Source organism: Uloborus diversus, chromosome 6 (genome assembly GCF_026930045.1).
Source record: "Uloborus diversus isolate 005 chromosome 6, Udiv.v.3.1, whole genome shotgun sequence".
Classification (NCBI taxonomy): domain Eukaryota; kingdom Metazoa; phylum Arthropoda; class Arachnida; order Araneae; family Uloboridae; genus Uloborus; species Uloborus diversus.
In genome coordinates, this window is record NC_072736.1 from 159,711,273 (window position 1) to 159,728,492 (window position 17,220).

The 17,220-nt window shown below is 31.3% G+C and overlaps 1 protein-coding gene across 1 annotated transcript; it reads right to left on the minus strand.

Moving 5' to 3' along the window:
* Positions 1 to 1,960: 1,960 nt before the first annotated feature.
* Positions 1,961 to 15,095, minus strand: LOC129224692 (protein LLP homolog). Its single transcript, XM_054859239.1, has 3 exons — positions 14,913 to 15,095; positions 8,719 to 8,790; positions 1,961 to 2,178 (listed from the first exon to the last, which is right to left on the minus strand). Exons 1-3 carry the CDS (start codon positions 15,055 to 15,057, stop codon positions 2,018 to 2,020), a joined length of 378 nt encoding a protein of 125 aa, XP_054715214.1. The 5' UTR covers positions 15,058 to 15,095; the 3' UTR covers positions 1,961 to 2,017.
* Between the last annotated feature and the right edge of the window lie 2,125 nt (positions 15,096 to 17,220).

Genomic DNA, 17,220 nt, shown 5'->3' on the forward strand with positions numbered 1-17,220 from the left:
ATTTTCATTATCTTACGAAAAAGTTTAATATTTCTTAGTTTGTACACAGAAATAGAAAAACTGGCAACATAATATTGAAAGAAATATCCTGATTAAGCTGGAATTCATTAAAAAGGGAGTAAAAACTACTTGAGGTTCTACAGTAGTTTTGCATAACAAAATGAAATACAGGAAAGTACAATGCAAAAAAAAAAAAAGTAGTAGCAATTAAAAACAAACAATAGATTTTCTCACTCGAGAAAATTTCCCTTAACTGTTGGTAATCATGAAAACTAAAAAATCTGAAACTTCACCATTCTTGGGTTTTGTCGTCTTTTATACTTTTCTTCAGAAAACGCTGAATTTTAACTAGTTTTCCAGCTTTTTTACCCCAAGACAATTTTTGGGCTTTGTCCATATACTTACGCTACAATATGCTACAAGTACCCCACATTTTCTCTAAAAAAAGACAAAAAAACCCACATTTCTTTTAACCCAAAAAAACCCAACTAAAGCTGGGTTTTTTTTGGGTTTTATTTAAAAAAAACCCAAAAAACCCTGGGTCCATGGGCTTTTTTAAAAAAACCCGGGTTTTTGCCAAGCCTGCAAGAAATAGAATGTATTTTTCATTATTTGTACAACTTTTCTATCAAACTAATGGAATATATATATATAAATTTTATATCACAAGAACAAATCTCTTCTTTTTCATTTTGCAAGTTACAGCAATATTCAATATGAACTATGTATGTATCAGCAAAGAAATAACCTTCAAAAACTTCACTGAAAAACTTGATCCATATTGTTTATATTGGTTGTTTAAAAATAATAGGAATTTTTGGTTAATGTGTGATGTTAACTATATATTTATAAGAATATTTCAGCAAACTATTACACAAATGCCAAAATCAGTATTATAATACTGTCCTGGGCTGGCAAGAAGCAATATATTTTCCGTTTTTTTTCTTGCAGTTTTGTCAACTATTTTAGTTGAGATTTTATGTACAAACATGTCTATTTGGTTTCTGCTGAAAATAAAGCGTGAAAAGAACTTCAAACTTCAATATTTTACTACTGTTTGTGGAAAGTTAAAAACCCGTTTTTATCCAAACATTGTGAAAACTAGTTTTTGTAGATACTGCCCTTTACCCACCCACGGCAAAATATAGGGAGGGACGCTTGCTGGCAATTACAAAAGAGGACCAAAAGTGATTCAATACAAGTAACAAATCACAATCAGTATACAATGTTATGGGAAGAAATTTGAAATGGATTTGGCATAGGCTTGATGAAATGATAATAAATGGAGCTCTAGCTCAGTGGTTTCGCTACTGAGGCTAACTTGGTACCCTTCAGGGCTCGAAGATTATATTGCTCGACATGCCCAGGGCATGTAAAAATTCCGATTGGGCGTGAATCTTTTACCCTTCGGGCATGTAATTATTATAATTTTTAAATTGAGTATTGGTAACTTTAATGGCGACTTACTATGTACTATTTATTTAAACTTCTACTTCTGTTTTATATTGAAAAAATTCTTGTTTCAGATATAAAGGTGTTAAATTTTTTGTCTAATTAATGCTATATGACAAATTTAAATATCTTTGTTATTATACAATTAAAAAAAAGAAAAAAAAACGGAGCATGTAAATTTTTTTATTCGGGCATGTATTTTTTAGACAAACATGCCTGGCAGGGTATATAAAATTTTAAAGATTTTCTAGCCCTGGTACCCTTTTAAATAACATTTTCACAACAGGTGAAATGAGATGAAGCCAAAAGTTTTCTTTAATAAATTTAATTAACCACAAAAATGAAATAGATTAATTTTCACTAGCTGTCCGTGGACCGCATGAAAATTGCTGGGAACATAGGTTGAGAACCACTGCTCTAGATCTATAATATAGCAGTAGGATCTTCATGGTATCAAACTGCTCAGAAAGAGAAAAAAAAAAGAAACAAACAATCAAAGAAAAAATACTTAGATGGAAAAAGCACAATTTATACACCAATAACACATCATTTTTACATACAATGTTTATTTTTTCGAATTCTTTCCTTTGTGTTTTTTGGCTATTCGAGATTTATGTTTCTTTATTGCTCTTTGATTCATCCATACTGGATAGTTGCCATGCTCATTTTTAAGCAATTTAGGATGATATTTTGGCTTGGGAGTATCCACCTCCATTACATCAGCACCTAGGGCGATAAAAATACAATGAGTTATGCATGTTTTGTTTCAAAAAGACGATAATAACAGCACCAATGTTTAAAATCTGCCTAAAGTTTCAGATGAAACATACAGTTGAGAGTTAAGTAAAAAATTTTCATGGCAATTATACAGTAGGGTGGTTCAAAAATACATATAAAAAAATAAACGTTCCTTCTAGATAACTGGACACCCCTTAATATTTTTAGACTTATGGGATAGCAATATACTGGAAGAATTTTAGCTTCTTATTTCAACTGAAAAAGGTTGCTCAACATCCTCCCCCAAACTGCATTAGTATATGGAGGGGAGTTAAAAAAAAACATTGAACTGCAAAAAAAAAAGCTACATATCATAACATACACTCGTATAGTATGCACATACATTGCAATAAAATAATTATATACAAAAAAAAAAAAAAAAAAAGCTGGAAAATTTTATGTTTCTACAATTGTAGCATTTTCTATGCTACGGCTAATGTTAAATGAAGGGGTCATTGAGCACCCTCTTAAAATTTGAGTATGAAGCAAAACTTCTACAGCATAATACTATTAGTAAGTCGAAAAAAATTAAGGAGTGTCCTGGACTATAGCTGAAAAAAAAATTTTTTTTTTGAACCACCCTATTTTACAGGGTGTCAAAAAAAAATTTTTTTTTTTTGAACCACCCTATTTTACAGGGTGTCAAAAAAACCCTTGACACATTTTAAAAAGTCATCAAAAAGCAACAAATTGAATCATGAATATGTGGTTTGCGTCATAATACTTAACAGGTTGAAGATTTTTTTGTCTGTGTTAAACAGGGTTGCCAATCTCGGAGAAACAGTTTGAGGAGCATTTTGAAATTTTTCCGAGCAGCTCGGTATTGTGTAAAAAAATCAATTAAAAAAAAAAAAAAAACCTAAAAACATTTATCTTCAATTGTTTTTGAGCTTTGATAACTATTTTAAGAACTAGCAAAAAAATAAAATAAATAAAACAGCTTATGTCATGCTTTGAGTATAGGGTGATTTTCAAAACCGATTGAAAGTTTGGTGTGTCCTGACTTTTTCAGTTCAATTTAATTTAATGTTGATAAAATTATTTTTTTTTTGGATTGCATAAGCATTTAGTGAGGCATTGTTTTACATTAAATTCATTGCATTTAGTGCCCCTTTTTCATGGTTGAAATTAATAAGCCTTCTTTATTACTTTACTTAGCTAGTAAGGGAAAATTCCTTCTCCCGACTAGAAAGTTCGCATAAACTTAAATCTTTTTTGTACGCTTTCAATCAGCTTTTTTTATTTTTTGTGCATTAAAGAAAGAAGTAATATTTGTTAGTTAAACACAGATGAAATGAATTTTACTGAACTGCTCATCTAACATTTTAAAATTTCAATGCAGTTTGGGTCCTCATGTGCAATTTATGAGTGTTACCACAGGGAATTAAATATTCTTTATGTGCAAAATATTTCTTCACTACAGTTAGCAACAGTATTAGGGAAGCCATAGTTGTTTATTCTTAGAATGTGCAAGCCTAGAAATAGATATATTTATTCCTTTATATGTTGTCTATTGAAATGTACAATTCAATGTGAAGAGTATTTTTATCATCTCTCATGAGTGTTACCCATTTATTTAGTAATATTTTTTAAAGTGTAGAATTAACAATTAGGCAATAATGTATTTTTCAGGAGTAACACTCATAAAAAAACATTATGGGAGTAACACTCATTATAAAAGAGACCCAAATAATGAATGGATCCATAGTTATATAGATATTGTATTACCTTTAACTCATACCTTATCAAAGAGCTATAGTTTTTCATATTTATATAATAAAATCCACATTTATTAAAAATTGAGGAATGAGCACTTACACAAAGCTAATGTTTGCACAAATGAGATTCATGTGCGTTGTTTAGAAGAAACTCTAATTCTTAAGAAAAGGTATTCAAATAACTACACATTTTAGAGGAATTACAGCCAAAACTCTACAATAAATTATTTCATGAGTCGATCTCTCATGAGTGTTACTTTAATGAGTGTTTGTAACTATAGCTAAAATTCAGCATTTGTATTAATAAACTTTTTCCTCAATCTTTAAAAATTGTTTCAGTATTGAAATTTTTTAGCCTATTATGGTATTTGCAATGAAAACATTTAATGTTTAATTTAACATGTTTTTGTCATAAACTTTACTCTTTATTTAGGAAATAAAGTAACACTCATGAGAAAAACATTTTTACAAATACTGAAAATTTCTTAAATAAACAAATATTTAGACCATTTTGACTTATTACTGAGTATTTAAGATGGTTTAACTAAGATCTGTTAGATTGATTACAGTAGACAATCGTTTTACGCGGGTTTATTTTACGCAGTTTAAGATTTGACACCTTTATTTTATTTTACATGGATGAATTTCGGTTTTACGTGGATGCGGGAATGCAAACAGATAGAATTCTCCCCTCTTTCAAAATCCAAACTCCTAAAGACTGCAGATTACGCATAATCAACTGCATTTTGGCATGCTTATAATCGAGCTTGGGCCACTGGAGACATTTTATGCGACTGGTTCTAGAGCTCTTTCCAGTAGTAAAGTTATTAAACTTACACAGTTCAGAACTCACTGGAAGAAGAGCTTTTAGGAGTGACAAAGGAGGCCAAAACCAACGAGGATGACGTTGGTGACGTAAAACCAAAAACGTTAACACTGAAATTTTTGAGCCATTCCTTAAACGATAGAAATGACGAAAGTGATCATGGATGCGTTAATGCTCTGCAAAGAATTACAGAGCAAAATTCTTAATGACTGCCAAAAGACTATCATAGCCAACTCCTCTTTATAAAGAGAACACGAAATTAATTTGTGTTTTCTTTATGCATGTTGTGCATAAAAGTCGATATAAGTACACATTAAACTTATTAGACAATTAGTCATCACCAGAATGAAGTATTTTGTTATCTACGGAACCAAACCCCTATTTTAACACTAGTATTAGGTCTCAATTTACGCGGTTTCGATTTACGCGACATTTCCGTAGAACGTAACCCCCGCATAAAACGAGGGTCTACTGTATTTTCAGCAAAGAAATTACAGAATGTTTTATGGTAACACACATGAGAAAAAAGGTGACTTGCCAAGACGTTAGTTGGAATTTCTATAATGTAAACAAATTAACTTACAAATAACCACCAAATGGTTAGAAAGCTATAAATTGTAAGGAATTTAGACCTAGGAAAGTTTTAAGTTTGGAACAACAAAAATCTTCAAATTTTGTCCAACCTAATGTGTCAATTCATTTGAAAATCACCCTTTAAGCATCTTTAATTTCCCATATTTACAAGTCTGTCAAAATAAAACAGCAAAACTATTACTAGTTTTTAGTAAGGTTATAACTAAGTGAATGCCACCATAACTGGTCGAACCAGTGTATTCTAAATTCTGTCAAAAAATATAGCCGAATCTTGATAACTCAAAGTTTATAACTCGAATAATCTTTTATCTCGAAGTTTTCTTCGGGTCTCAAACTCTTGAGACTGTTGTGAAAACTTCCTATAGCTCAAACTACCAATAATTCGAACGTTTTAGCCGGTTTCTTGGGACTTCGAGTTATTGGGAGTTGTTTGTATATAAGCCATGGTTAAAAAATTCACTGCTATGAAACTGAAAGGGCCATTTCTAAATTCTAATATAACACTACAAGAATTTGCTTTTTCTAGGAACTAGAACTTCAGCAGCACAGTTCAACAACAATCCAAGTTGAAAATAAAAACTATACCCATAACTAGTCATTTACCCTATATGTTCCTTTTTTCCCCCTACCAAATATGAATTCAGTGTAATATCAACAAAATTGATGCTAATGAACTGTTTTTTTTTTTGTAGAGGTAATTGCCTTATGAATAGTGCCTTAAAAGGGAAGAAACACACTTCAAAATTTAAGGTCTTTCCTAAAATTCTAAGGATGAGATTATAGTTTAAATATTTAACTATAAAGAATAAAATAATAAAAAGACTAATTTGATAATCGAAACAATTTTCAGTAAGTTACCACCCTGAGCCAGGGCCCCTAAGCAGGGTTTCCGCTACGGTCGCATTTCTCGCAAAATGCGAAAATACTATTTAAATTGCGAAAGTGGAACAAAGCATTTTCGCTTTTTTTCTCCAATATAACAAGAAAAGATGGGGGGAAAAAGTGTACAATCAGAGAGAGGAAGCGAAATTGAACTTAATCGTATTTATAAATCATATCTAACATGCATAAACTGTTATTAAGTTGAACAATATTTCGTCTTAATGGGCATTTTATCCCCCCAATAAATACATTATTGGTGGTTTTCAAAAAATAAAGTTTGCTTTCTCAATATCAAGAACAATTCTGAATTTTTCATTTCAAATTTTTAAAAGATATCACATAATGTGCATTTATTTCTTCAAAGATGTCAAGCCTGAATTTTAGCATTTTCCTAAAGACTTTCCCCCCAATTTTAGTTTTTTTTGCTAAAGGATTTTTAAACTTGACTTAAACGCTGCCCCTAAGGAAGAAATACATGAAATACACCACCAGCTCAATCATTCCAGCCGAGGATTGCAGTTTCGTGCTTATTAGCACTCATCAGCCTGGCTGTTAAATTAAGGTGTAAAGATTTATAATTATTGATACATTGAGTTTGTAAATTTATTGTAAATTACATGACATAATTATTAATTAATCATTTACTCACAGTTTTATTACTTTTTATATTTTAAATTCTTTTGTTACTAAATAGTTAGCCAAAAATTTAGTGTTATATAATATTTACAAGAAAAAAAAGACCAAATATTTCCCTTTGAAATCCATCGAAAAGTTTAAAATCCTTCATCATATGTATGAAGTATTAAACGCACTATATAACAGAATAAACTTTACATAATAAAATATTCTTTGTATGATTTAGTCTTATAAGCTTTTTCTTGTTGATCCAATGATTAGAACATGCTAAGGCAGCAGTTCCCAACATATGGACAGCTGCCCACAAGTGGGCCGTGGGTAGCTTAGTACTGGACCGTAGACATCGGTCTAAATTCTAAAAGCCAAAATAAATCCTAGTGTCTAATATTTTTTCAGGACAATTCACTACTGAGATGTGCCTTCACTCAAAAGCTCTCCATGGCTGTTTGCCGATGAAGAATACATTTCAAACAGTAACACATAAATTGAAGATGAAATCTACTGAATTGGATTCCATTTGAAGAAAATTATATAAGAAATTGAAATTAACTTCAAATGACGAATACTCGTTAGTTAAAATATTGCGTAACCAAACTGGTGGGCCGAAACTACAGAAAAGGTTGGGAACCACTGTGCTAAGGTGAACACACCAGTAGTGGCCAGTGTTTAATAGTGCTCCAGTAGTGGACACTTCAAGGTTCATATTTGGAAAAATAAGATTCCAGGTCTGCCAATGCATACTTGCCAACCTTCAAAGGAAAAAAAACAGGAGATTTTACTAGAGGTATATAGGTGATTCACCATCGACATATCCCCACCACAGAATTATTAAATTATGCTTTTAAATAACATGAATACTAAATTCAAAGTGAAATGGGGATTTTTTGCAGATGTAAGCAAATTGGTAGTAGCAAGAAAAATATACTGCAAAGGAAAAACTAAATAATAAGGAGTGAATTTGCTTAAAGTTTCATACATTCTCCAGTCTCTACCAGAAAAGTAGCTACAAAAATTTAATTACTAAAACCCGAAAAAAAAAAAGGAAATCAATATATAATAAAAATACAATATAAAATAAGTAAGTATACGGTATCACATGTTGAAATAACTTCAAACATTCAAAATAACTGAAATAATTTCAAGATGCAAAAAGATTGAAATCTGCTGCAATTTTCGGCAAAGCACGTGCTTCGTTGAACATGTAATGTGGAGAGCTTCTAAAAAATTAATTTTTACTAAATGAGTTATTAATTGGAAAAATTCTTACTCCCTGACATTGGTAGACTAGAAAAGGGAGCCATCCATTGAGAAGAGAGTGAAACTTTTTGATGATTGACTGAAAAAACTGCAAAAACGGGAGTCTCCCGTTAAAAACAGAAGAGTTGGCAAGTATGCCAATGGATTCAGAAGTGCATCAAATGTGCAGGAGGGATTACCTCCATTGGGAATCCTGGAATCCTATTTCAGGGAGATTCTTTTGAATGGATTCACACGAGCAGGAGGTAAAACCTCCTGCGCATTTGATGCATTTTCGAATCCATTGGGAGACCTGGAATTTTCTAAATATAAACCTTGATGTGGCCACTACTGGTGTTTTCACCTTACGAAACTTTAATTTTTGATGGTAAGAAGAGTTATATAATTCAGAATTTTTTTTTCTTACTGACAGTTACTGTACAATTTAAACTGACACAGGTTACTTTATAATTACAGGGGACTCCCCTACATATGTTAAAAAGGAGAAGAATTAAAGAGTGTTATTCACAACACTTACTTTTCAATAATTTTTCATTCACTCCAGAAACATTTTCAAAAAAAAAAAAAAAAACTTACCAACATTATTTTCAGATGTAGTACTTTCTTTCTTTACATTACTCCGACTACTAAGGGTTCCTGTTGGAAGCACTGTAATAAAATAACAGTGTGACATTACAAGCAAGTACAAAAGTATATATATATATATATATATATATATATATATATATATATATATATATATATATAAAAGAAACACTATCATATACTGTATTTGTAACCTGGACGATTCAATCAAATTCACAACTTTAATAGCAATATAAAATTGTAATAAAAAAAATTATAAAATATACATATAAAATCGTTCTTTCTTGTTCAATTTTACATTGCTATTAAATATATATATATATATACACACAGGAATACACATAAAACTTTCTTTCAATCAAAGAGTTTTACTGGATGAACAAATTGTCTAGTAATGAAACAAAATATTAATCTTATATCTTTAAACGGGCAATTCTTGTGGGTAAGTATATATATATATATATATATATATATATATATATATATATTTCGTATCTCAGAAATGGCTCTAACGATTTGGATGAAATTTTGGATTTAATTGTAGTTTTGCATTCTATAAGTTCATCTACATCAGCGTTTTTTCTGTAAAAATGCAATTTTTTTTTTACAAAAAGCAGCTTTTTAATGCAAAGACTAATTAAGTTAAGCCTTGAAAAAAAAAAACTATGGATTGACATATAAGGTAGACGATTTGCAATTATAGCAATGAAAATTTGTCTGTTCTCGCTTTGAAATTTCAAACTTGCTTAGAGTTGCCAGGCTTGGCTGATATTAGCAACTTTGGCTAATTTGAATCAAACTTGGCTGAAAAGAAATTCAAAAGCATTATGTAAGTCGATGTTAGGCCTTTTTTTTACACGGCACTATTGCTTGACCGTCTTATTTTACTTTATTTATTTATTTTCTTTTTTACACTTCAAATAGTTTTATATGTGTTTTAAATCACTCATCTAAATTTTATTTCGAAAAAACACATGTCTTGAGATTGTTTAAAAATTGTTGGAGTGGTTTGTGGATCATCAATTTTTATGGATAGCATGTTGTATATGTAGCATTTTCTGGCACAAAGTGACCAACTACTTTAAAAGTATACTTATTCTAAGTGAAAATCTCGATTGGGATAAAAACGTGAATCGCAACATAGTATGGAAGGAAGTATTGGGTTAAAATTTCACCATAGTAAAATTGGTTCCAAGTTCAAAATCTTTTAACTAGAGACGTACCGAGTACTCGGTAACTACTCGGTACTCAGCCTACTCGGCCAATTTGTCGAGTACTCGGTACTCGGCCAAATTCTGATCAGATACTCGGCCAATACCGAGTAGTTGCAAAAAATTGAATATTGTCCAAGACTAAACTCTATACTAAAATTTATATAAAAAAGAGCAAGCATTATATTCTGCAATCATTTACAATTAAAATTTATAAGTCAAATTTAAATTTTGAGAAAAATGAAGTTTGTAATGCTTCGGTGGAATAAATCTTTATTTTAATGTCCCCAAAGTAAATAAAACTTATTTATTAAAAATTACACAAAAAAGGTAAGTATAGAAAATATGGAATTTTTATATTAAAAATGAATTTTTGCTACAAACAAAAATTAGTTATAAAAAATGTAAAAATACCCTTGCTTAAAAAATAAAAGGAAATAAAACAACGTTAAAAGCACAGTGCAGGAACACTGCAGACACGTGTTTTGGCGTTACAAGGAATTCCTTTTTCAATGCACAAAATGGGAGCTCGTAGATTTAAAGGCACCCGACAAAAGTCGGATTTTTTTGTCGAATGTCTTTACGTTCTTTAGCTCACATGTTATGCACTGAAAAAGACGTTCCTTGTAACGGAGTGGGAGGGGGAGGCAGAAACACGTGTCTGCAGTGTTCCTGCACATTTGTTTTATCTGCTTTTAAAAATTATTTATGTTTGGCGGACTAGAACTATAATTGATTGATATACAGTGAAACCCCTCCTAACAGACACCTCTCAAAGGCGGACACCCCTCTTATGCCGACAATTTTTAATTCCCCAGTTCCAATTCAGATAACATTATTAAACCCCTGTCCTACGGACACCTCTATATTGCGGACAAAAAAATTTGTCCCGTTAGTGTCCGCATTAGAGGGATTTTACTGTAATTTGTTTTAATTCCAACTTGATTAATGATACCTTTTATTTATTTATTTTTAATTTTAAAATAATTTTTTTATAAAATTTTTGACACAAACAAAGATGTATATATAATGCGTAGTTAAATTTCAGCAGGAATTTAGTTTTAAAAACTATTATATGGACAAGGAGGTCTATACTACTAAAGTTCAAAATTCATCACATGGTTGTCAGTGGTTCTTCTTAAAACATAATTGGTACTTGGTAATTCGGCCGAGTACTCGGTAACTCGGTACTCGGCCAAAGTGCTACTCGGTACGTCTCTACTTTTACAGGAAACTTGTGTAGTGGAAACGAAAATGTAACAGATATAGTTTAAAGCAAAATGTTGATTTAATTGCATTCAGAATCTACTTTGTTTGCTACTTTAGAGTTATAAGAAGATCGAGGAGCATTTTCAATCGTAGCAATTTTTTCATACTTATTGTCGCCATAAGATACTACTTTTTTGGCAATACCGTGCGTTAAATATTTATAGGCAACCAGCTCAGAGTTTCCCTAGATGGATGTCCGGGGGGGAAGGGTGGCCTATCTCCAGTAGTAGGCTTTTTATAGCTGAAATGATTATAATGCTGATTAAGTGTTTACATGTACATCTCTCGTTTCTCGGAAGCACATCCAACGAGTGGCAAGAACATTAATATATCGTTAACGTGATGCATTTCAAGTATATTTGAAAAAATATCGAACTTTGAAAAACACGAGTTGACAAAAAAATTCTTTTAAAGCTGAGAGAGGCTTCATCATCCAGGTACTAGGTAATGATCAAAGGAACACATTGAGAAACCTTTTTACAAAAAACATTATTTGTCCTTCGTCAAAATTTTAAGAAAAGTCACTAACTATAACTTTCAGGTTTGAACTGTTTTGACTGCATAGCTCCCTTCGGACTGGGATTTTTTTGGGCACTTTTCATGATTGCTTAAAAAATTCATGGAAGGTGGGGTTTTAATATTTTTTATTTTATTACATACTTCAAGTTGTTTTTATTCATTATGAAAGAACTATTAAAATGAAATAAGATAATCGTAGACAATATCTTAAAAGGGTAGAAATGTATATAATCTGTACTTTTATAGTTGAGAGAGTTAAAATTTGACCCCCCAGAAGATCATGGGGTTAATTGACTTTACTTAAAACAGCAACCCGACTGACGCTGGGAGATAGACCTCAATTTGTTAAAGAATTGGTGAGAAATTGAAGATCCCACGTTACTTCAGTCTACAATCTACATGTGACAGGACATCCATCTGCAAAGCATGAGAAAGATGTAATCCATTTCTCACTGAAACTCGCTAAATTTGGCGACTTCTCTTGAAACTCTGCAGACTTTAACACCTCATATTTTGATAACAGGGAGAAAAGGGCAAATAATTTATGCGTCCAAAAACATGTTTCACTACTCTGTCAATTACTTCTTGTACAATTTTTTCCCCTCATTACATTGTGGTATGGTTTCCTGGGTAGAAGAGCACATTTCAGTTATGGAAGCAAATTGTGAAACTAATGGCTCCTTCTGCATACATTAAATGAAAGAAGAAAGAAACAAGACGAAAGTTTTTTAGGAAAACATTACTTATAAACGGAGTACATTAATGGTACAGCCAGAGTCCAATCATTCTGATATTCTACATGAGGCACGTTTCTATTTCAGCCCCCCCCCCCCATCAAGATTTTTGAAGACACCAGGCACGAAATTGATTTTGTGACCCCCCCCCCATTCCTGCTTACTCTATATAATGAAGCAATAAAATATTTCGATTCTTGCGTATTAACACAACCATGTTAAATTTGGTGGTACCTCATATCACAATATAGTATACATTTAAAATGTCAAATTGATATAAAATACAATCTATACATATAATAAAATAAGATGTTTGTGTGTGTGTGGCGCGCATCCCGGGAAAACGGTAAGGCTTAGAAAGATGAAATTTCGTATACAGGTGTAGTTTTTGCTGAAGTTGTGCACCTCGGGCTTCGATTTTTGATATTTTAATTAGAAAAAAAGTTATTTAATGTTTTATGTGTTTTTTTGCACTTTTTAGTACTTTTTACCTCACAGTCCACGAACCAATCGCACCACACAAATATTTTTTGCACTATAGTGTAGGAAATTTAATTTTAAATATGATGAATGAAAAAAATTTGAAGATAGAGCAATCTTTGTATTTTTTACGAATTTTTGAAAAAACCTTTAATTTGCATTTTTTCCCGGGTTTTACTTTTTTCTAATATCATCCTGCGAGAAGTATCAAAGCCCCATTTCTAAAATTTAAGTTGGTAATAGTAAAAACATTTCGCCCTCTTCAAAAGAAAAAAGTTCTTAAAAATATGCAATAGATTTTTTTTAACAATTTTTTGAATGCTGAACACATTTTGTCTCTCCACGCATCGGTCGAAAAAAGCGTTCTTCAATCTTTTATGCCTCTGATGTCACTACTTGGATTTCGATTCGATATGAGGCATCGAATCTTAACCGCTAAATTGTAATTGGAGGAACGAATTTTCTTTGCATTATGTCAAGCTGTGCGTTTAAATTCTTGTGTTTTTTTATTAGCGATATTCTGAAGTTGGCCATGCTGTGACTTCGTCATTGCTAAAGCTAAAATTTTGATCATAAATATCGTTGATTATTAATATTAAAAACTGAATGCATTTTTTGTTTCACTAATTATTTTTATTTGGTTTCAGTCGATACATTGTTGTGTAATATAATTCAGCTCTTTTTCTTTTAGCGGTTTGGTACATTAATTTGTTCTATAATGGGAATAAAAGTTTTTTTTTTTTTTTTGAATTTCAATCGAATAGGTAGATTGAGTGTACAAAAAATGTTTTTTTTTTTTTTTTAAATTTTGTTCTCGAATTAATACTTTTTTTCTTTGAAAAAAGATTGTTAATTACTATCAGAGGTAAATTTCCATGGATCTAGAGAAAGATAAATCTACAGGTCGATGTACAGTGAGAGATAGACAGACCCCGTTATTTAAAGAACAACAACGGGGGTTGGGGGGGGGGGGGGGGGGGGGGGCGCCGCTGCGATTTGAAAACATTGTTAATTACTGTCAGAGGTAGATACGCATAGATCGTATAGATAGATAGATAGATAAATGCAGAGGTCGATATAGTAGATGGAGAGCAAGCGACATGCCCGTTATTTAAGGAACTTCAACGGTGTGTCAATGCCCCTCCCCCACACACACCATGACTTTGAAAAAACAATGCTTTCAAGTAAAAGTGGAAGTATTTTTTGTTATTTTTCGACAAAATTTGCATGAAGTGCAAGCAGTTTATGTCTCCCCTCCCCCTAGTTTAAAAATATTCCCACCGACGGAACTGGAGATAGATCTAGAAAATATTTTATTTAAATTAATAATGATATAGATATAGATCGATTGATACCGCCACGAAACTTATTTAAGCAGCCGCCGAAGGCGGCAACACTGGCGTAAAAAAGGCAGAGGCTAATAATGATATATAGAGAAAAACATTGATTAATACCGTCGCTAAATTGTATAAGCAGCCGCCGAAGACGGCAACCCTGGCATAAAAAGGCGGACCAGCTGGTCGCCGAAGGCGGCTAGTGATTATATAAGATGTGTTAAACTTTGCCCCTTGCAGTAAACCGCAAATATCAAAGTTATATATGATATAACTTTTGATAGTAAATAGAGACTAAACTTGGAGTTGGAGTAATTTTGGGATTTGCAAAGAGATCAAATTTTAAGGGGAAACTTTGTCAACAAATACGATTTTTTCCTTGTCATTTTACTCTAGAATCTGAGTGAAATCCTTACTTATTTTTAGTTAGCATGATAAATTAACGGATTTTGGGTCCCCCCGAAATTTAAGAGGAGGAGCATGTACCTCACATGTCCTTATGGTAATCAGGCTCTGGGTACAGGGTGCAGCATCAATTTATTTTCAACTGCGTAATGGCTTTACGAACAAATTGACAATTAGTTTTGAAATTCATATATTGGAATAGAATTGAAATATATATGACATAAATATTTTACCTGTACAGATTTCAGACATTTCACTGTCATTGTTTTCGCTTTTGCCAAGAATACTTTTTAGTTGCTTCAGTTCTTTAACAGCATATCTTGTCCTCTTAATTGCTCGCATTTTTCTCTTCCATTTGCTCCTTAAACTTTTTGCCATTGTGAAAAACTGATGCAAGATTGCAGGTAATAGTACTTCTCCCTACAAAATAAAAATTAACTTTTCCTTTTCTGTTTTCTTAAAAAAATGTGAATTTTAAGATTGTAAAAATTCATGAAAAGTGGTGGTGGATTTACAGGTGCCTCAATGACATTTTGGAGGCCCCACCTTTAGTTAAGAATAAGAAAAACAAGTTCCTTGCGACATTTCTTGTACGATAAATACGATGTCGATGAAAGGTGGAAATAGTGAAGACTAAAAAACAATATAGTTCTGTTCAAATTCATTATGTTATTACTTTTTAACAGAGTTTGTGATATTTTTTCATTAAAAAAAAAAAAAAAAAAATCAAAAAGTCGGATTTTTAAAAATTTAAATCAGATTTTTTTTCAAATCTTCAAAAAATTTGTAGATATTAAACTTTACATTTATAAACAAAATATATTTCAGACAACAGATGAAAAAGCAACTTTTTTGCTATCTTCATCTCATGGTAGTAGCTATTTTTTAATAATAGGTCTAAGTACCAGTTTTAATACAAATGCATGATTAAAATTAAATTTAACGTTCCCCCCCCCCCAGCTACAACCACTATTTCTTCAACTATAATTCTAGGAAGCAGTTGCAAGGGAAGGTGGGGCACCTTGGGACATAGTCCACCTTCGGACACCAAAAATTTCACCTTTAATTTTGCAAACCGAAATTAGTTCTCTTAGGATGTCATCGATAACAGAAGAATCTACTCTTCAGTGTACTTTGGAATTTCTCACTTGAACAGGAAAAGAATGATCTAATTTTCTTTGTTTTGGAAGGTTAAAAGTTACATTAATATAGGTGGTTTCATTATTAACATTTTTAAGTAGGAACTGAAATAACTTCAATCAGAGCCTGTGGGATTTTAAACATTACCTTTCATAATAATTTAAAGGTTAAAAAATGTATTGTACGGCTGAGTCTAACTTTTAAAAAGTTGATATATAATAAAAATCTAAGTGGGGCAGGTTGGGACACTGTCCCAAGCTGCTCCACCAATGTACAGTACAGAAAAAGCCTATTTCATTGTACTTAATAATTCTGATGAGTTTAAATGAACTGAAATTGAGAAAATGGCTACTGTTTTACAGAAAATGGATTTTTCTTTCTAGAAAAAATATTAAAATGACACAGAAATGGTGAAATATAGAAAATAGGAAGTTCCCTGCTGTTGATGCATCTGTTGTTAAAACAGCAGCAGAAAATTTTATATTAGTAATAAGATTTCAACTATTTAAGATGACAAATATTGCTGGTATCCCAAGGTCCCCACCTAGTGGGGCAGGTTGGGACATTATAATGACTTTTTAATTTTTTTATGAAAATTTAATTTGATGAAATAATGGAGAAAAATTAATTTTAATTGAAGCAAAAATGTCTAAATTGCATGTTCAACTAAGTTTGGTGAAAATTGGTTTAAAAATAAAATTTCTAAAACCCATTATCTAAAAAGTGTCCCAAGTTGCTATACCTTCTCACCACTATTTCCTTGAATTATAAATTTCATACTTTTTCAAAGAAAAATTCTTAAAATTTGGAAGATTTCTCTATTTATCAGCTTAGAGTCAACAAAAGTTCTGAAATTGTTTATTTAGGATGAAGAAGGAAAAAACCTTGATAATGAAGCACTAAATCTGTACTATTGAATCCATCTTGCTTACCTTTAAAATTAGGATAAGTTCTCTAAATATTCTTTTTCAAGATTTATAAATACATTATAATGTTTAGATGAGATGTGATTTTGTTTTATGCTTTGTTAAAATATAAGGTTTCCATCATCACATACGTTTTTAGTATAAGATAATATGTTGGACACTTATTTTCCTTAACCATATTAGTCATGGTATATAAAAAAATTGCCAATTTTTATTTCATTCTGAACTAATTTTGGAGTAAAAGCAATGTTGCAAGAGTCTGAAAATTTATTGCACACACAGAAAGAGGGATCTATGTAGTTTTGCCAGTTGAAGTTAAGGTTGTACAATGCAGTACAGTTGACTATAGGGCAACACATTCTAAAAATGCAAAATTAATTCATAAAAATAAAATCAACTGATTTTAATCAATGATTTTGTTGAAAAATTACTAGATCCAAATCAATTGACTTAAATTGATGATTTTTTAAAAAAA

Bases quoted from the DNA above. Each gene is read 5' to 3' on its own strand.
- LOC129224692 (XM_054859239.1), bottom strand. From the start codon at position 15,057: ATGGCAAAAAGTTTAAGGAGCAAATGGAAGAGAAAAATGCGAGCAATT. The intron at 8,791-14,912 runs GTAAAATATTTA...ATTTTATTACAG, and splicing joins AATGTCTGAAATCTGTACAG to TGCTTCCAACAGGAACCCTT. The intron at 2,179-8,718 runs GTAAGTTTTTTT...TTATCGCCCTAG, and splicing joins TACATCTGAAAATAATGTTG to GTGCTGATGTAATGGAGGTG.